Source organism: Ranitomeya variabilis, chromosome 4 (assembly GCF_051348905.1).
Source record: "Ranitomeya variabilis isolate aRanVar5 chromosome 4, aRanVar5.hap1, whole genome shotgun sequence".
NCBI classification, from domain to species: Eukaryota; Metazoa; Chordata; class Amphibia; order Anura; family Dendrobatidae; genus Ranitomeya; species Ranitomeya variabilis.
The window spans coordinates 104,332,595-104,353,329 of record NC_135235.1 but is presented as its reverse complement, the minus strand read 5'-3'; the positions used below and the strand labels follow the sequence as shown (position 1 = coordinate 104,353,329).

General features: G+C 47.0%; 1 protein-coding gene across 2 annotated transcripts in view; it reads left to right on the top strand.

Moving 5' to 3' along the window:
* CCAR1 (cell division cycle and apoptosis regulator 1) overlaps positions 1 to 20,735 on the top strand; it is an 86,640-nt gene that overhangs the window by 56,879 nt on the left and 9,026 nt on the right. The window contains exons 16-24 of one of the 2 annotated variants that reach the window (XM_077259033.1): positions 8,013 to 8,198; positions 8,285 to 8,476; positions 9,091 to 9,303; positions 11,346 to 11,442; positions 12,200 to 12,291; positions 13,105 to 13,251; positions 14,372 to 14,492; positions 14,599 to 14,784; positions 17,856 to 18,061. In XM_077259033.1, coding sequence (XP_077115148.1) covers positions 8,013 to 8,198; positions 8,285 to 8,476; positions 9,091 to 9,303; positions 11,346 to 11,442; positions 12,200 to 12,291; positions 13,105 to 13,251; positions 14,372 to 14,492; positions 14,599 to 14,784; positions 17,856 to 18,061 — 1,440 coding nt within the window. Of the gene's footprint in view, positions 1 to 8,012; positions 8,199 to 8,284; positions 8,477 to 9,090; positions 9,304 to 11,345; positions 11,455 to 12,199; positions 12,292 to 13,104; positions 13,252 to 14,371; positions 14,493 to 14,598; positions 14,785 to 17,855; positions 18,062 to 20,735 lie in introns of both variants that reach the window. The other variant, XM_077259032.1, reaches the window with a different exon arrangement.

Genomic DNA, 20,735 nt, shown 5'->3' with positions numbered 1-20,735 from the left:
CCCAGGACCCTCTTCTTCGAGGGATTCTGACGCGATCCTCAGACACCAGGGAGCTGGATTCAAGCAAGGTAGCAAGAGGGACAGAAGTCCACTCCCCCTTCCCCCATGGGAGCGCTCACCGGTCTCTCGATTTGAAATCTCCCGCCTAATCGCGCGATTCCCTGCACTTTCATTTTCTCCAGCGCCGGGCATGCCGCCCCCCCCCCCCCCCCCCCTGCTGTGCACTGCCTCAGCTCTCCACTCCGACTCGCCCCCTCAGGCGCGTCGGCCTATCAGGACACCGGTTTCTTTTTCTTGTGTACGCCCACACTTCTGCGCGCCCGAACACAGCTTTGCCCGCTCACCACTTTGTTCCAGCGCCACATGGCCAGAGAGAACTGCATCCATCTTAGGCTGCTTTCACACTAGCGTACCGACGCATACTGTGAAAAAAATGCCCGACGTGGTCAGCAGAAGCAGTCTTACGACGCTTCCCCATTGCAAGGTCCGGGGAGGAGGAAGCGGAGTTTCAGCCGTGCATGCGCGGTCGAAAATGGCGGTCTCGACGCACAAAAAAACGTTACATGTAACTTTTTTTGTGGCGGCGGTGCGCCAAAACACGATGCAACCGTCGCACGACGGTTGCGACGTGTGGCAATACGTCGCAATGCATCGGTAATGTTAGTCTATGGGGAAAAAACGCATCCTGCAGACAGCCTTGCAGGATGCGTTTTTTCTCCTGAACGACGCATTGCAATGTATTGCAAACGACGCTAGTGTGAAAGTAGCCTTAGCTGGCTCCTGCAGCGTCTTCAGGATTCGGAGGGGGACACAGTACCTGCGCTGCCTCTGCAATCGCTGGGTGTGTGGTAGGCTCTGCATTCCCTGCCTCCTTCCTCGGCTTTACTCCCTTCAGCAGCATCGCCTTCTTAGCGTTCTGCTACAGCCCTCTTCAGCAGTATCGCCTTTATAGCGTCCTGCTGCAGTCCTCATTCAGGCTCTACCTATGCCTAACCCCACACAGGCCTCCGGCTACAAACCCCCGGTGACCCATTACGCTTGTGCCCGCTGTAAGAGAAAGTGGGCTTCAGGCCAGCCCTCGCCTTTCTGTCTGTCCTGCAGTCCTTCCACCATGTCCGTCTCTCAGGAAGCTCCTATTGCTCGGGATGAGTGCACTCCCCCGGAGTGGACTGTTGCTATGTCTCAGTCAGTCTCAGACCTGACAAAAGTGTCCCAGTCCCTGGTACAGGTCCTGGAGCGCTTGCCGCTTCTATCTTCTGCCACCAGTGCCACGAACGCCTCCCATGGCGATTCGTTCGCACCTGACCACGACCCGCACAGGTTCCGATTGGAGAAAGGATCCAGAAAGAGGGCTCTGTCTAGCTCCTCATCCAGCTCTCTGGAACCCGCTGCACCATCTAGAATACTCCTCTCCACCCATTCCCCCTCCTCTGATGCGGACGTCGGGTTGGATGTACTTTCGCACTCAGAGTCTGATTCAGATACAGATCAGACCTCTGGCACGCAGGACATGGTAGATAGCCTTATTTCTGCTATTATTCAAATCCTTGAACTTAGGGAGGAGGTTTCCACCTCCCAGGAGGACCCCGTTTCATTCAAACGGGTGAAATGGCCTTCTAGAGTTTTTCTCAATCACAAACAGTTTGAGAATACTACCTCTAGACACTGGGAACAACCCGGAAAACGTTTTCCAGGAAGAAAGCGTCTGGATATTTTGTACCCCTTTAATCAAGACCTAGTCAGCAAATGGTCTGATTCCCCTAAGGTAGACCCGCCTGTCTCTCGCAGACAGTTCAGTCTATCCCTGATACAGCATCTCTTATGGACGCTACGGACAGGCAAATTGAGACTTTAACCAAATCAGCCTTTGAGGCATCCGGTGCCTCTCTGACTGAATTTCACCTCCTCTTGGGTGGCGAAAGCCGTGTCTGCCTGGGCCAAGATACTTTGCAGGGGCATCGTTGCTTCGGCTCCTTCGGAGGAACTAGCTGATTTAGCAGACCAGATTGCACACTTGGGGAAATATCTGTTAAATGTCTCCTTGGATGCGGCTGCTTGTTCCGCAAGAGCAAACAGCAACATCATTGCCATTCACCGTGTCCTTTGGCTGAAGGCGTGGAACGCTCACCCCGCTTCTAAATAGTCTCTCACTGCCCTTCCGTCCCGTGGCTCCAGGCTCTTCGGCACTAAGCTAAACCAGATCATCTCCGAAGCTACAGGTGGAAAGAGCACCTCTCTCCCTCAATCCAGGCCTAAGCGCCCCTTTAATAGTAGGGGACCCCAGTCCTTTCGGCCCTTCTCCTTCTCTGGCGGTTCCTCCCAGAAGGAGCTTTCTTCCGCTCAGGGGGAACGGAGAAAACCTTTCTTCAGGCCTACCCCTCACTGGAGGGCTAAGAGTCGCTCCTCTAAACCTTCCGGATCTTGCGGACACAGATTCGCTTCAAAATGACAGGTCACCCCCACCTGGAAATCTTTCCAGGGTGGTAGGCAGGCTTCTTCTGTTCACAGAGGCTTGGTTATCGGTAGTCAACGATGCCTGGGTCAGGGAGATTGTCACATCAGGCTACAAAATAGAATTTTCTTCACCCCCAGGAAGATGTTTCTTCCTCTCCCGTCCACCCAAGCAGCCGTCCCATGCCCCAGGGCTCCTCCAGGCCGTCGATGCCCTCCTCACCTCAGGAGTGATCATTCCTGTTCCTTACCGCGAGCAGTTTTTGGGTTTTTACTCAAATCTGTTCGTGGTTCCGAAAAAAGATGGCTCTCTCCGCCCGATTTTGGATCTCACAGTTGAACCTCCACCTTCGGATTCGCCAGTTCAAGATGGAGTCACTGCGCTTGGTGATCGCTTCCATGGAACCGGGGGAATATCTGTGCTCTGTGGACATTCAGGATGCGTACCTGCACATTCCGATTTGTCAGCAGCATCCGAGAATCCTTCGTTTCGCGATCCAGGAACAACATTACCAGTTTACAGCTCTCCCGTTCAGCCTATAGTCCGCCCCCAGGGTCTTTACGAAAGTAATGGCAGCGGCCATGGCCATCCTTCGTTCAAAGGGGATCCTCATAATCCCCTATCTCGACGACCTTCTGGTCAAGGGTCCGTCTCACCGGGACTGCGACCAGAGTCTCAAGATCACTCTGGACACGCTGATCCGCCTCGGCTGGATAATCAACAGGGACAAGTCGACCTTGTTTCCAACTCAACGCCTCGATTTTCTGGGCATGGAATTCAACACTATCCAAGCTCGGGTCTTCCTCCCGAAAGAGAAGTTCTTCTCTCTCCGCCAGGGCATCAAAGCCTTAAAGCGCCCGGTTCCTCTGCCTCTACGGCTCTGTATGAAAGTTCTAGGGAAGATGGTCGCTTCCATGGAAGCAGTACGTTACGCTCAATTCACTCTCTCCCTCTCCAGCTGGCTCTCCTGTCTGCCTGGGACAAGAACCCACTTTCCCTAGATAGCCCAATTCGCCTTCCTCTCAATATGAGACAGTCTTGGTGGATGCTTTCCGACCTCCATGTTGCGCGGGAGGTCATTTCTCCCCCTCCCCTGGCAGATCATCACCACCGATGCCAGTCTTCAGGGGTAGGGTGCGGTCTTTCTCCATCACACAGCGCACGGTCGCTGGAAGGTTCAGGAGACCCTTCTCCCCATCAATCTCTTGGAGATCAGGGCGATCTTCCTCGCCCTCCTCCGCTGGCAGCCCCTCCTCGTGGGAAATCCGGTCCGCTTTCAGTCGGACAACGCCACAGCCGTGGCTTACATAAATCATCTGAGAGGGACTCGCAGCAAGCAGATCATGAGGGAGGTGTCAAACATTCTACGCTGGGCAGAGAACCACGTTCCCGCCATCTCAGCTGTCCACATTCCAGGGGTGGACAATTGGGAAGCAGACTTCCTCAGCCGTCAGGGCCTCGCGTCAGGCGAGTGGTCTCTCCATCCCACCGTCTTCAACCAAATATGTCAGAGATGGGGAGTTCCGGACGGCGACCTTATGGCCTCCCGAACGAACCACAAGGTTCCCCAGTATGTAGCCAGGTCTCGGGACCCTATGGCCGTCGGTTGCAACGCCCTGGTGATCCCGTGGGCCCAGTTCCACATGCCCTATCTTTTTCCTCCTCTTCCCTTGATCTCAAGGGTCGTAAAATAGATAAAGGCAGAGAGGGTTCCCATTCTCTTAATAGCTCCAGATTGGCCTCGCAGGGCCTTGTACACAAAGCTAGTAAACATGCTGTCGGACGTCCCCTGGAGACTCCCAGACTGTCCGGATCTTTTATCGCTGGGGCCCCTCTTCCACCCGAATCCTTGGTCTTTGAATTTAATGGTATGGCCGTTGGGGCTGTGGTCATAAGGGACGCAGGTTTTTTTCACAGCGTCATACAGACCATGATAAAAGCTAGGAAACCGGATTCTTCTCGCATCTATCATAGATGTTGGAAGGCCTTTTTCCGATGGTGCGACGACAACAGCTTGTTCCCTATGGTTTTTTCCCTTCCTTCAGTCCTTGGCTTCGTTCAAGCGGGTCTCGATTCGGGCCTTTCTTTGAGTACTTTAAATGGCCAGGTCTCTGCCTTGTCCATCCTTTTCCAAAGGGACCTAGCTTCCCTTCCCCAAGTCAGGACCTTCCTCCAAGGTGTTGCCCATATAGCACCCCCTTATCATTCCCCGGTTGAGCCATGGGATCTTAACCTCGTCCTCAGCGCCCTCCAACGCTCGCTTTTTGAACCAATCCAGGACATTTCTTTTTCTCTCCTATCTTGGAAGGTGGCCTTCCTGGTCGCCATCACCTCTTTTAGTAGGGTATCGGAGTTAGCGGCATTATCCTGCCGTTCTCCTTTCCTAATTCTGCACCAAGACAAAGTAGTCCTGCGGCCTGTTCCTTCCTTTCTACCAAAAGTAGTTTCGGCTTTTCACAACGAGGACATCGTCCTTCTTTCCTTGTGCCCTTCCCCGGTCCATCCCTTGGAGAAATCTCTCCCCAAGCTGGATTTGGTCAGGGCTATCCAAGTCTAACTTACCAGAACTGCTTCTTTTCGCCAGTCCGATCCTCTGTTTGTCGTCTCTGAAGGTTGTCGAAAAGGGCTCTCCGCGTCTAAATCCACTATTGCTTGTTGGATTCGTTCAACGGTTCTGGAGACATACCGCGTTCAGGATAAAGAACCTCCTCCCAGGGTGAGGGCTCACTCTCTACCCGGGCTTTAGGAGCTTCTTGGGCCATTCGTCACCAGGCTTCGGCTTTGGAGGTTTGCAAAGCTGCAACCTGGTCGTCCCTTCACACCTTCGTAAGGTTCTACAAGGTGCATACTCAGGCTTCTGCGGATGCAAGCCTGGGTAGGAAGATACTGCAGGCGGCGGTTTCCCACTGGCCGACCTAAGTCTTCTTTTCTCAGACTATTTTTTTCTCACCCTTGGGACTGCTTTTGGACGTTCCATGGTTACCTGTGTCCCCCAATGAAGCGAGAAAGAAAGAGGGATTTTTGGTTCTTATCGTAAAGTCTCTTTCTTGAAGCCTTCATTGGGGGACACAGCACCCTCCCTTTATTTTGTACCGTGTTTGCCAACGTGCTGTTGTTTTGGGTTGGTACATAGGTTGAGTTCCTTACACTTACTCCTACGACTGCTTTAGCACCAAACTGAGTTGCATTGTGCCTGTCGGAGGGTGTATACTGCCGAGGAAGAGTAAGCGTTTCCTTACTTGCATAGTGTCGGCCTCCTAGCGACAGCAGCATACACCCTTGGTTACCTGTGTCCCCCAATGAAGGTTCCAAGAAAGATTTTACGGTTATAACCAAAAATCCCTCTTTACTTGCCTTCCCTGCACTCCCTTGCAGTGTCCTGCTGTGATGCCAACAGCTGCGTATGCTTGTAATCAGTGTATGGCAGTAACTTCATGCGCTGCTTACAAACAGAGGACAGATGTCTGAATACTCACTTCTCTCCACGCCGGGACTATGGGCGTGTGGAGCAGTGACTATCCATTGCTCTTTAATAGCGGGCACAGTAGTTGCAGCCACCGGCTTCCTGCAGCTGCCGGGGCGATCACGCGTGCCCGCTACTGTGCCTTCTATTAAATAACAATGAATATTCACTGCTCTCCGCACCTATGGGAGTGGAGAGCAAGTGAATATTCATTCCCTTAAGTAACGGACACACTTCAGAGTCCAGCCCCCGCAGGAAGCAGCGGCTGCAGCTAACGGCGTGTCCACAAATTAAAGAGAAATGAATATTCACTGCTCTCCGCTTCCATGGGCGTAGAGAGCAGTGAATATTAAGTTCTCTTTAGTAGCAGACACGCTGTTAGCTGCAGCCGCCTGCGTCCTGCGGCAGCTGGGCTCCGAAGTGTGTCCGTTACTTAAGGGAATGAATATTCACTTATATTCACCATAGGTGTGGAGAGCAGTGAATACTGATTCATCTTTAATAGAAGGCACAGTAGCTGCAGCCACTGGGCGATCACGTGTGCCCGCTATTCTCTTTAGTAGCACAGGTGTTAGCCATAGCTGCCGACTGCTGCATCCTGTTGTCATGATGGCTCCACCGCTGCTGCTCCCCCACCTCCCTAACCACAGTAAATACGTCTGGACTATAAGACGCACCCCCAATTTTCCTCCAAATTTCTTGACGAAAAAAGTGTGTCTTATAATCCGAAAAATACAGTACATGTCTGGTGATAAAAATTCAAGTAACCATCTAGTTAGACATGTTAAGTCATACAGTGAATTTATCATCCTCTCTAACACTCTTGTTAAAGCACTGCGACTTTCTGATATACATTTTTTCCCTCATATCTTACCATTTGGTAAATTGGATTTTTTTATTGTATGTTTGCTTTTCGATAGGCTGAAAGCTTAAAGGGAACCTGTCACCCCCAAAATCGAAGATGAGCTAAGCCCACCGGCATCAGGGGCTTATCTACAGCATTCTATAATGCTGTAGATAAGCCCTCGATGTATCCTAAAAGATGAGAAAAAGAGGTTATATTATACTCACCTGGGCGGGTGGTCCAATCCGATGGGCGTCGCGGTCCGGTCCGGGGCCTCCCATCTTCATAGGATGACGTCCTCTTCTGGTCTTCACGCTGTGGCTCCGGCGCAGGTGTACTTTGTCTGCCCTGTTGAGGGCAAAGCAAAGTACTGCAGTGCGCAGGTGCCGGGAAAGGTCAGAGAGGCCTGGCGCCTGCGCACTGCAATACTTTGCTCTGCCCTCAACAGGACAAACAAAGTACACCTGTGCCGGAGCCGCAGCGTGAAGAGAAGAAGAGGACGTCATCTGATGAAGATGGGAGGCGCCGGACCACGACATCCATCGGATGGGACCGCCCCTGGGTGAGTATAATCTAACCTCTTTTTCTTATCTTTTAGGATACATCGGGGGCTTATCTACAGCATTACAGAATGCTGTAGATAAGCCCCTGATGCCGGTGGGCTTAGCTCACCCTCGATTTTGGGGGTGACAGGTTCCCTTTAACGCTTCTCACAATGGAGATATAACTGTCATATCAGAGAGTTTCCTACAATTCTATCCAGTCTAGATAATCCTTTGGGAGTAAATAGTTTAGACTCCAGGCTACAATAATTCACCTACACTTTATACATTGCATCAAATTCTAAGAAAAAGAAAGAACTGCTATTCTCTATACTAGATAAAATTTAAGTCAGCTCAGATTTTGCACTGATTTTCAGTGTCTAGGTGTGCAAGGGTTCAATACCAGTGCTCTCCTCTGATGCTGCAAGTATGGTGCTGGTCTGGACTGTCAATCAGGAGCACAGGCATCCCCTACAGGCAAGCTGGAGGATGGGAGGCAGGGGAGCTGTGTGCTCCTGAAGACACATTGAGGAAACCCTTTAAACTTTGTCTTCTAAATCTGCTGTCTGAGTATTAAATACTTCTCCATCTCACCGGCTGACATGCTAGGGAAGACATTGAAATTTATCAGTCAGGACTACAAATCTCCATAAAGCTCCTAAATACTTCAGATTGTGTTTCCCTGTGTGTGTGACTTTTATAATCTTTCAGGTGAATGATCTGCGTAAAGAGCTTGAAAGTCGCAGTCTTGGCTCAAAAGGGTTAAAATCTCAGCTAATAGCCCGATTAACGAAGCAGCTCCGCATTGAGGAACAAAAAGAGGAGCAAAAGGAGCAAGAAAAATGTGAAAAAGAAGACGAGGAGGAGGAAGAGCATAAATCTGAGGATGACAAGGAGGTTCGTATACTATCATCTGCAGCGGCATTTTGTTTTTCTGAATTAATGGTGCACATTGACCATAACATGCTCTGTCTTCTTATTAGGAAGAAGAAAGGAAACGTCAAGAAGAAATTGAGCGTCAGCGGCGAGAAAAAAGATATTTATTGCCTGATGAGCCGGCGATTATTGTACATCCAAACTGGTCGGCCAAGAATGGGAAGTTTGACTGCAGTATCATGTCTCTCAGCGTCCTCCTGGATTACCGGATAGAGGACAATAAAGAGCACTCATTTGAGGTACAGCTTTTACACCGACTTAGGCCGGATTCACACAAGCATATAAAAAATTGTCCGCATTTCATCCTGAAAACTCGCACAATGTTTTTTCTTCACAATTGTCATTGGTTTGCATTTTGTTTGTTTTTTAACAGCAGCAATTATAAAAAATTTACAAGACTAAATAGAGTTTATTAGGTTTAAAGAATTGCAGTGCATTGTAAAAATCAAAGGCTGTATGGAATCCAATCTTTTTGTCGGAACTATAGAATTGAATGGCCGACACTTGGAAATCCAATTTATTTTTACTAACCTGCAGATTCGATCCGTGAACAAAAATCACTCACCTGCACTGCCCCATTGAATAACATTGATTTGAGCGCTGCCCATTTTTCATGGACAGCACTTGGATGGAAATTGAGCTTGTGTGAACATATCCTTACACCTGCTAGAGGCCGGGGTGCTGCTTTACATCAGTGAAGGAGCTCCAGCGCTAAACTGGCTCTGGATTGATGGGGGGGGGGTCTTACTATTTAGATCCTCAGCAATCATAAAGTGATCAGATATTCTGTCTGCCGCCTCTGTATAATGGATCCTTGCAAATATTCACCGTCGTATTTTCTACATCTTTCCAGGTGTCACTTTTTGCTGAGCTGTTCAACGAAATGCTTCAGAGAGACTTTGGGGTCCGCATATACAAGGAGATTTTAGCTCTGCCTGAACGGGATGAGAAAAAGGAGAAGAAGATTAAGAAGGAAAAGAAAGATGAGGAAGAAGATGAGCCAAAAATCAAACGACGAAAATCTTCAGATGAAAAAGTTAGATCGGAGGAAAGAGACGAAAGAAAGGTATAGACCTACATTGCTTCTTTAGGACCCTTTAAGAGAAAAGAAACTAGACAGCAGAACATGCGCAGTGCTTACAAGCTCTTTACTATTTAGATTGTAAGCACTGCTTTGAAGCTCATTGGGATTGCGGGACTTGACTGGTACTTCCTCATCCTGGCCAGCTTCAGCACAGTACTTACAAGCTAGATAGCAGAGGAGGTCCGTCTCCTAGACGACAAGCTGGAAACAAGAGAAATATTAATGCCTCAATAATGGCCTTAAATTTTAATAAGCAGTAAATTGCAAAAGTGCTCATTATTACAGCCACTATTTGCCAAAGTCCATCTGTGAAGATATGAATAACCCTTGAAGTGGGCGACTTGTTACCTTAAAATGACACCGGGCCATTGCTTTTCAGAGCAGTTTAATTCTGCAAAAATGATGCAGCGTAAAAAAAAAACTCTGCACTATATGAGAACCCAGAATTCCATACCAGCGCCCTTTTAATTATTGAGGTCCATCTTTGTTCTTGTATATTTCGTATTAAAGCAGTGGTCCACTACATTGTATAATGCCCCAACCGATGTTAAACCTTGTAAAGATATTTTTTCTTAAATACCTTATATACTCGAGTATAAGCCGACCCGAGTATAAGCCGACCCCCCTAATTTTGCCACAAAAAACTGGGAAAACTTATTGACTCGAGTATAAGCCTAGGGTGGAAAATACAGCAGCTACCGGTGAATTTCAAAAATAAAAATAGGTGCTCCATACCGTTCATTATTGCCCCAAAGGAGGTTCCATATAAAGCTGTGCCATATATAATGCTCCATACCGTTGATTATTGCCCCATAGATGCTCCATATAAATCTGTGCCATATATAGTGCTCTGCACCGTTGCCCCATAGATGTGCCATATAAATCTGTGCCATATATAGTGCTCTGCACCGTTGCCCCATAGATGTGCCATATAAATCTGTGCCATATATAACGCTGCTGCTGCAATAATAAAAAAAAAACACATACTCACCTCTCTTCCTTGCAGCTCCTCAGCGTCCCGTCCCGGCGTCTGACTGATCAGGCAGAGGGCGGCGCACACACTATATGTGTCATCGCGCCCTCTGACCTGAACAGTCAGAACAAGAGGACGCGAAGACTGAGCGGCGCCCGGCGGGTGGAACGTGGACAGGTGAATATAAAATACTCACCTAGTCCCGGCGATCCTGGAGCTCCCCCTGCCTGTCACACTGTCTTCGGGTGCCGCAGCTCTTCCTCTGTCAGCGGTCACCGGCACCGCTGATTAGAGAAATGAATAGGCAGCTCCGCCCCTATGGGAGTGGAGTCCATAATCATTTCTCTAATGAGCGGTCCCACGTGACCGCTGAACAGGGGAAGAGCTGCGGCACCCGAAGACAGTGTGACAGGCAGGGGGAGCGACAGGATCGCCGGGACCAGGTGAGTATGCCTCAGCGCCCTTTCCCCCGCACCCGCCGACCCCACCGCCGTCCGTGACTCGAGTATAAGCCGAGAGGGGCACTTTCAGCCCAAAAATTTGGGCTGAAAATCTCGGCTTATACTCGAGTATATACGGTACCTCCTTTTGTCCTCTCTGCCTGTGAGCGGCGCTATCGCTGACCACTCACTCTGCATCGTGTGACCCCGGCTGCAGCCTCCGCTGATGTCACATCAACTTCCAGATCTCCTGTATTTCCCCTGGCGTGACCCAGTTACGTGCACCCTGTCCCCAACACCCCTACCGATTGACTGGGTGGTGGGCGAAGCTTTACCGCAAGCCACATCCCAGTATTCAGTGCGCACTTTCCCTCTCTCTGCTTTCATTAGCCTGGATACTGGGCGGTGCCATGAAACTCCGCCAAAAGCTCAGTCAATCGGGAGGGGTGCGCGACTGGGTCACGCCCTGAGGAACGCAACCTCAGCAGATGTCAGCGGCGGCTGCAGCCCGGGTCACGTGATGCCGAGTGAGTGCAGTGGACAACCTCTGTAAGGCATAGCGGTGTTGGTTTGTTTGCTCACCACATATAGTAACGATGGTTATTTTATAGAAGGAGGACCGAAAAAGAGAAGATTACCGTGATGAAGAAGAAATCGATGATGATAACCAAGATGATTATGAACCCATCGGAGCAGAAGAGGATGATGGTGACTATGAGGGTCAGATTGATATGATGATGCTAAGGTCATTTTACTGCTGGGTTATTGTGTCGTGCCGGGTGAGACTGAGGTGTTGATCCTTGCAGTTTCCATATGCCATTTATATGGTCCAGTGGCTCCCATTATCTGGCTACTTACTGCGGACGAGATCTCTAGGATTTTTTGTAGTAATATACATACATGAGCCTGCAGCAGAAGTGATTATCTTCTCCATAATTGTCCACCTTAAACATAATGTAAAATGTATTCTCTTCTGACTGCCAGCTCTTGTCGCGTCTCTTTTCTTTACAATCTCCATTTGAAAAAAAAAAAAAAGAATCTTTTCTTGGTGGTTGTTCCTCCATTATTCCTCGTGGAAATGTATGAATACGTTGGCAGCTGGGTGTTACTAGTTGTGGATGTTTCCCTACATATTGCTGATATCTAATTCTTTATGACCGTATCCATGCAGAGATTCACCTTATTGACAAGATAATGGATAATGCACCACGGTCAATGTATTTCCCGGAGGAATAATAGGCATAATTCTAATAATCCATGCTGCAGCATTTATTATTTCATGCCAGACCAATGCAATTTGACTTGTGTAGTTTTCACTGAATTTATGATTGTAGGTTGTCAGTATAGCAGAACAGGACCTCCTAAAATATATTTGTCTTGTGTTACTGTAATTAAAGGGCTCGAGCATATAGTGTTTACATGTGATTATTGACAAAGTTGAAGATGGTTTTTATTTTCCTCCTAGACCGAGATGATGATGATGACGACTCTAGCACCAAAGATAAACGTGATGACAAAAGAGACAGCAAATGCAGCAAAGAATGGCCGAAGGATAAGGTACTTCTCACAGACAAGGGGCATTTTCTAATAGCCTTTGACAGGGTGATAACTTGCTGATCGCTGGGGGTCTGACCACAAGGACCCTCACCAGTCTCTGCAGCGAGCTCTGAAATGCTGTATTGTAATGGGACATTTCAGGGCAATTTCTGATTTACAAAATTTGGCAATGTAATTACTTGGGTGAAATTCTGCCTACAGAGGTAGTTATAGGCGACCTCTTTTTGCCATCCATCCAAGGATCTGGTGTGGCGTCTTACAGCAGCTCTACATTGATATTGCTTAAAATTGTAACCTCCTATTTTTATTGCATTTATGACCAATAGCTGTTTGTTTTGTGCCACAATTTATTCCCTATAACTGAAAGTAATAAATAGTAATGCTAAAAAGCATCCTACCACTTTGTGTATACAGCTCCTGTGCAGATCTATCTTCACCAGCAGCAGCTGATTAAAGGGAATTTCAAATCAGGGTTTTTCCACCTAATATGAGAACATCATAATGTAGAGACAGATGCCCTGATTCCAGTGAATTGACATTTTTGGGAATACAATGTGTGATCCGTCCCTTATTTCCCTGCTCCCTGTTTTCCTAATCTAAGCACTCTACAACCACTAGTGGTCACAGCGGGTGTATAATAAACATTTTACATATTTATGAATGGACGCGATCTTTTCACATCTAGCTAGATCCATCTGTATATCTCTATATAGAGGATCACACTATTTCTTAGTCTTTTCACCAGAACGTTCAAATGTTTTCTGTCCTCGGTAACTTTTATAACTTTCACCTGACTTGTCATTCTTTTCTCAGGAGAAGGAGAAGAAACTGATGGTTACAATGAATAAAGATCTGCTCATGGCTTTTGTGTATTTTGATCAAAGCCATTGTGGCTACTTGTTGGAAAAGGATTTGGAAGAAATAATTTATACACTCGGGCTGCATCTCTCTCGGGCTCAGGTACTTGATCTCTGCTATACTCTGCCTGCATTAAACACATAGGTGGTGTTCATGTGGTGGGTCACCAAGGCTCAGCTGACTGTGGGAGATCCTGACACTGGAAATCCACTGATCAGCCATTTTGGAGTCATTGAGCAGGATACGGCATACACGATTTATCCTGCAGCATTGCACAGATATGTAAAATGTTTTCGGAGCTAAATATGCTGTTTGCAAAAGTTTTTTTCTAAGTAACAGATGGGGCTTTAATCTGGAAGTACAAGTGTGGTGTCCCAACATGCTAAAACAGCGCACGGGATAGAGGACAGCCCCTCTAGTAGTATATTCCTGCAAATAATCTGTATTAAGGATCCATATTCATTAACTCATGAATTACCAACTTCTGTTTCTTTTTTTTTTGTTCCAAATCTCTTTATTGCATTTGCTCCTGTTTTTGTGCTTTGCTCCTATTTTTCGTTTGCACCCAAATCAACTTTCCATTTTTTGGGTCACTTTTGTTTTGTTTTTTAGTTTGCCACTGTGGGCATACTTAAGGGTTTTCCGATGTTTTGCCCTGATACATCATTTGCGACTTTTCAATAAGTCATACATTTTGTTGCAAATTGTTGCAAAGTGCTCCCTTTTAGAGTGATCGTATGTACACTGCAATTTTGGGGGGGGAAAAGAATGAAAAAAAATAACCATGTGCTCTATTTTTATGAATTTGGCCACAGTAAATGTCAGCGACTGGCACAAGACAGAAAATTAAAAGGTTAAAAAAACAAACAACAAAAAGCACAAATGATGCATTGTGTCCTTTGTATCGATTAGTTGCTTGTTAGGGAGCATTCACATTGCATTTTCAGAGTGCGTTCGTAGTATTGACAGGCAGTGGCATATGTCATCCCGTAGTTTTATATTTCTTAAGCAATGTCTCTGAAGATTAGCCTAGTGAGCTTATGCTTATACGTTAAAGAAATGTATGGAGGCCAAAGAGACCCTGCTAATGGTCCCTGTCCTGGAGACATAAGCCACACGGTGTGGTATCGTATCGCGCTGTGTGTGTTTTCTGACAGAGGGAAACTGCACACAAACAGAAGACAAGAAACATCAGTGAATCTCAAATATTTGTTTCCTACAGGTAAAAAAACTCTTTAGTAAAGTAATGCTGAAGGAATCCTGTTACTACCGCAAATTAACAGACACTTGTACCGATGACGGCAGCCACGAGGAGCTGGAGTCCAACCAGGAAGACCTTCTAGGTACTGGTGACGCACTGCAATGTCCATGTTTGCTGGGGGGTTTTGTTTTTATATTTTCATGTAACCCTTACAAGCTCAGTCTCAGACTGCATTACTTCTGATCTAGGAAATCGATTGCTTTTGCCATCAACAATGGCAAGATCTGGAGTATCGGGGGTAGAAGAGAAAAGTGGCCTTATTGTCTATAATGGAGCAATGGTCGATATTGGAAGTCTCCTACAGAAATTAGAAAAGAGTGAAAAGGCGCGGGCCGAGCTAGAACACAGGCTCCAGACTCTCCAGTGTAAAACAGGTACCAGTGACCGTAACATGGGCAGATGGAAAGTATGTATGAGACCCCTGCATTAGGGACTGTACTGAACATTGAGGACTACAGCTGGCCAGGCCTTTGCAGACTTTGCTCTGTATAGTAATCGGCTTTTTGTTTTATACCGGTTGACCTCTTTCAGAAAGCTTTGCCATAGGCTGTGATAGTTATACCCCCTCCCCCACCCACTGCTTGCCATCCCCAGGTCCAACATTGGCTCTTTACAGCTGCCCCGGTCTCTGTTGTTTGACTGCAGCAGTGATGTCCAATCAACCATGCTGCAGCCAGTCACTGAACTCAGTGGCTTGTGATGTCTACACAGGCAGCATTTCAGAGCTCAGTGTTTGGTTGCAGTGGTGTCGACGTATTGTCACAGCTGCAGCCAAACATGGGCTGGGGCCGTGGGGGAGAGCCTTAGCCGTACCCCTGGACTAGCATGTTTTCTAAGGATATGTGCACACAGTCTCTTTGCTGAGTCTTTGGAGTGTGAACTCAATGTTGTTGAGGAGATTTGGGAGAGCTTCCGCTCCATTTCTGCTCAAAAGCTCTGTGTGCACATAGCCGAAAAGAGGACAACGCTTTTAAGAGCACAAAAATGTTAAGTGCAGAAGACTCATGTATAAGTCTGGGAATCTCATGTTTCTTATTTGTGATATTGAATAATAAGTAGTATTCGCTTTGTAGCATTTAAATGGAATCCGTCAGCAGGTTTTGCTATGTAATCTGAGAGCAGCACAATGTAGGGGCAGAGATCCTCATTGCAGAGATATGTCACTTTCTCGTTCGTCTCATTGGGGGGCACAGGAACAGTGGGATAGTCTGCTGGCCTCTGGAGGCTGACACTATTAATACTGCAGACCATGCCTCGCCTGCTAGCATCAGTTGGAGGTGAGGTCTGTCAGACCTGTGTCAGGTTAGCTCAGTACTTGATTTTATGCTGTCTCTGTCCCCTCCTTATCCTAATCCTGCTCACCTACAGTCCTTGATGCCTGGGTTGGAGAGTGCTGGCTGTGCTTCCATTCTTTCACCTCCTATGGGAGCCCTGGTCAAATTTGTTGTCTGGTGTTAATGCAGATAGTCTGAACAATCGACTTCTGATACATTGCCTGGTTCCCCAGGGCGTGTGGACATTTTACGCCTCTGAGAGTCTCCCAAGTAGCCTACCGCCTACACTAGAGCTTCCCCCAGTGGGCTATGGGTCAGGGCACATGTCTGGGCTCTTCCATATTCCAGATGAATCTTGGCCTTTCCTTAGTAGGGCAGGATTCTCTTCTTCCCAGCTTGCTCTGAATGTTGTGAAGGCTGGTTCTGCTTAGCATTCTGCAGTTGTCTGTCTAGAACTCCTGTTCATCGTGGCAGATGCCCGCAAGCATCAGCTGTCATCTTCTACCCAATTTTTTGTTCATGTAGTTTATCAGCAGGATTGTCGGGTCTGCAGTTTGGAAAGCTCTACGCCTATCGGATTCAGTTTGTCTGTCTAGAGTTGGGGAACAAAGGCCTTAAAGGGGGGGTATTCCCATCTCCAAAATGTAGTATCATAATAATTAGCAATTACCTCCAGTTAGAAATATAGTATAGTTTTTTCTGATTCACTATGTCTCTTATGTGCAGGCATTGCAGGAACTTGGGCATCCATGGTTACCACTACTGATATAGTGTGTTAGCTAGTTGGTAGTGGTCTTAACCATGGATACCTAAGGTCCTGCAATGCCTGCACATGAGGAAAGAGACATAGCGAACCAGAAAAACTGTACTACATTTCTAACTGGAGGTATTTGCTAATATTATTACACCTAGTACATAAGGGGTTAGGATCTTGGAGATGGGAATAAGGGTCACTTTACTGTTATTTAATTTAGCATCTGTGTAATAGGTGAAAACCTATGGGCAATGTCCGTTTGTATTGCAATATCCTTCTTTTAACATGTTAGCATGCCTGTATTGAGCTAGGACAGACTCCCAAGAGTCATGTTCCTACCTTGACTTTCCTGGTCCAGCAGAATGTAACTTGTAGGCCATCGGCCAAAGCTGCCTGTCCAGTCCAGGCAAGGTGAACTCGTGGCCACCATGATAATCCCCCGGACCCGGTAGATCTCTAGTGGTGCCTGTCGCCCTCCCGACTTCTCCCACCTTTTCCGATCAGAGAGAACCCTCTATTTCTAGTGATTTTCTCTCTAGTGACCTCCTTCTCTGGGACAATAGTCTGGCGGGGCTCAAACCTTTCCCCTTTGTGGGATTCTCTGACTTTTCACTTTAATGAGGGGATTGCTCTCCTTCCTTTAGGTTCTACACCTCTCATCTTCCTGAGAGGTTCTCACATAATCTGACAGTCAGAGCTTTGCTTCTTTATCTGTGAAAAATCTGTTTCTCATAGTCTTCATTGGGGGACACTGCACCCACCCTTGGTTGCCCGGTTAGGCATGCATTTGCTTTGTTTTTCTCTCAAGATGTAATTCGGATTACTTATTTTCATGTTTTATTTCCTTTTTGGGCTTCTCACTAAACTGGAGAGCCTGATGCTAGCAGGCAAGGTATAGTCTGCAGGGGAAACCATTTTTAATTAGCTGTATTAATAGTGTCAGCCTCCAGGTGGCAGCAGACTATCCCATGGTTTCAGTGTCCCTCAATGAAGACTATGAGAATCATATTTTATAGTGAGTACCAAAAATCTACTTTAGGGCTGCTTGCTGTTATTTTCATAAAATCATTTTTCTCTGCTGCAGATCTAGCTGTTCTCTGAATGCTGAGCTCTGTATAACTGCGTCCACACGACTTATTGGCAGTTTTCTGCCTATGCGCAGTGTACGTAGAAAGCTGGCAATCAGTAGCAGGTGGACTACATGGCACAAGGCAACAAGTCCTCTAGTGATAATTTACTGATAAAACAGTGATTTTTCTGGGTTGCTTGTTGCACTTTCAATAAGTGACACAACGCTGGAATCAGGGTCTCTGTCCCTATGTCATGCTGCTTTCAGATTACATAGCAAAAATCTGGTGACCTATTCCCTTTAAAAACAATGTTAACAGAAAACAAATCTATACTTAATTTGTTGCAGAGGAAGATGAGAAGTCAATGTCCCAACTAGAATCCTCTAATAAAAGCTTGTCTGGGGAGCTGAAAGACACAAAATGTGATCTGAGCCACTTACGTGAGAGCTTGAAAGCCTTGGAAGATACAAACTGCCAATATGAGGACCAACTAAACAAGACCCTGAGAGAACTGTCTGCGACCATGGAGGGGATCCAGAGTGTGCTCAACAAGGTATGTACGGCTGTACAGCACTTACATATTGCTTCAATATAATAAAAACCAAAAAAGAAAAAAGCAGAACGGCACCAAGATGTGGCAATAGCTGATGAATCACATTAGGCAACTCATATTAGTCAGATCCTCTTTTAACTGCATAACGGTGGTGGTTTCCAAACACACAGTTGTGCTCAACTTTAAAGTAGCATGTAGAAGAAATTAATAGGAAAATGGATGTGGCACTCACCAAACATTTTGTAAAAGTCCTTTTATTCTCCCACTTTGTTAGGGTTGAGGACGTTACATCAAGGGCGACAGGTACATGCGAGGGTGCAAGGAGGTAAAGATAGGATGATGGCCGTTTCGCGCCGACTGCGCTTCAACGGGTCCCATTGAAGCGCAGTCGGCGCGAAACGGCCATCGTCCTACCTTTACCTCCTTGCACCCTCTTATGTACCTGTCGCCCTTGATGTAACGTCCTCAACCCTAACAAAGTGGGAAAATAAAAGGACTTTTACAACATGTTTGGTGAGTGCCACATCCATTTTTCTATGAATTGCTTCAATATAATATACCACTGTGCAGACATTAAGGCAGCCATTAGAGGCTATAATTAAAGGGGTTGTCCAGTAGTGTACTATCACATAAATGCATAGCCCCAGGATGGACCTCCACACTCTGCCCTCTGTCATCTCTTATGGAATTGTGAAGGCTGCAAGTGATCAGCGGCTGCTGATTGGCTGCAGTGGTCACATGACATTGATTATGTCATGCAAAGGTGAGGGACACAGCATTCAGAGCAGAGAATCGCTGCCGGTTCACAAGGTAGGTCTATGCAGGCCATTTGTTAGGGGTTCTTCAGCTTTCGACAACCCCATTAGGGCCTTCCTGTGCTTACAATTACATCATGGCAAAAAAAAAAAAAACTGCTTTGCTACTGGAGAAATAAAGTTGTAGCAGTTTGATAACGTTTTTTCCAGTTTTTCATACAGCACCAAACTGGTGCCAATAAAAACAACTCCTGCAAAAAATAAAAAAGTGGAGAACTATTGAGGTGAATAAAAAAAAATCTTTCCATGGATACATGAACGCTTATTTTGTGCATCTTAAACATCCAAAGAATTACTTTGCAGAATGAATTAAGGAACTGTGTAAATGTCAGGATCCATTAGGATTATTAGCATGGTTACCGTGATCCAGGGCTCAGGCAGTTGTAAGCCCCTTGTATTCTGTTGATGCCGGGTGTCACCTATTTATAACCTGCAGGTGGCGCTGTTGTAACAACATTCTTGCTCCTGTTCATTTCAAGTCTTTTTCTTGGGATCCAAGAAGTATTGTTCCTCCTCGCGGAGAGTGACATGTTAAGCACGTCGAGATGAGGAGACTTAAAGCCACAATGCTCCTCTGGGAAATATACAAATTGTCTCTTCAGAGAGGAAGAGGACTAGAACTCTAGTACCACCTATTGGAAGTAGCAATCCTAACAGTCAGCAAGTTGTGACCACAGTATAATGAAGGTGCTGATGTGAGACCTCCACTGGCTGTGCACGGTCTTCACCCTATGGGGTCTCTTTTATTACTTGCATACTTTCCCTCGGGATCAATAAAGTGTATCGTATCGTATGAAGCTGTGATTAATCCCATTCCATCACTCATGCATCACAATTAGTACGTGTACTTGCATGTTAATATGCTCTACTGTCACAAAAACTATACTCTCTAATGCTGCATATACCCCTCATGATTTAAAGGGAATCTGTCACCCCACTTTTCGCCTATAAGCTGTGGCCACCGCCATTGGGGGCTTATCTACAGCATTCTGTAATGCTGTAGATAAGCCCCCCGATGCAATGTGAAAGATAAGAAAAACAAGTTGGATTATTCTCACCCGTGGCGGTCCGGTCCGATGGGTGTCGCGGTCTGGGTCGGGCGCCTCCCATCTTCATTCGATGACGTCCTCTTCTTTGCTTCCTGCCGTGCTCCTGTGCAGGTGTACTTATCTGCATTGTTGAGGGCAGAGCAAAGTACTGCAGTGCGCCGGCGCTTGGCCTCTCTGACCTTTTCTGGCGCCAGCGCACTGCAGTGCTTTGCTCTGCCCTCAACAATGCAGATAAGTACACCTGCACAGGAGCACGGCAGGAAGCAAAGAAGAGGACGTCATCGAATGAAGATGGGAGGCGCCCGACCCAGACCGCGACACCCATCGGACCGGACCGCCCCGGGTGAGAATAATCTAACTTGTTTTTCTTATCTTTCACGTTGCATCGGGGGGCTTATCTACAGCATTACAGAATGCATTACAGAATGCTGTAGATAAGCCCCCAATGGCGGTGGCCACAGCTTATAGGCCAAAATTGGGGTGACAGATTCCCTTTAATGAGACCACCAGCAGTGTTTGGGGAGTATCTAACCGGTCACTATAATGATTACTTGTCTACATGTGTCATAACTTGCATGGCTCAGCGTTGTCTGTACCCTGACCCTTATCAGACCTTCATCAGTGACTAACCATATAGAACAATGTATGAAATCCTCTAAATACATGAGAACCAAGATCCAGTCACCACATTGGGCTTGGACCAGATTCAGAGGGTCATATTGTAAATCAAGGGCAGTAGTCACCTCAAATTGTGGCCGTGAATGGCTCCGTGTGCTCGTCCGTGTGATGGATGGGTTCTGGAGCTGCCTT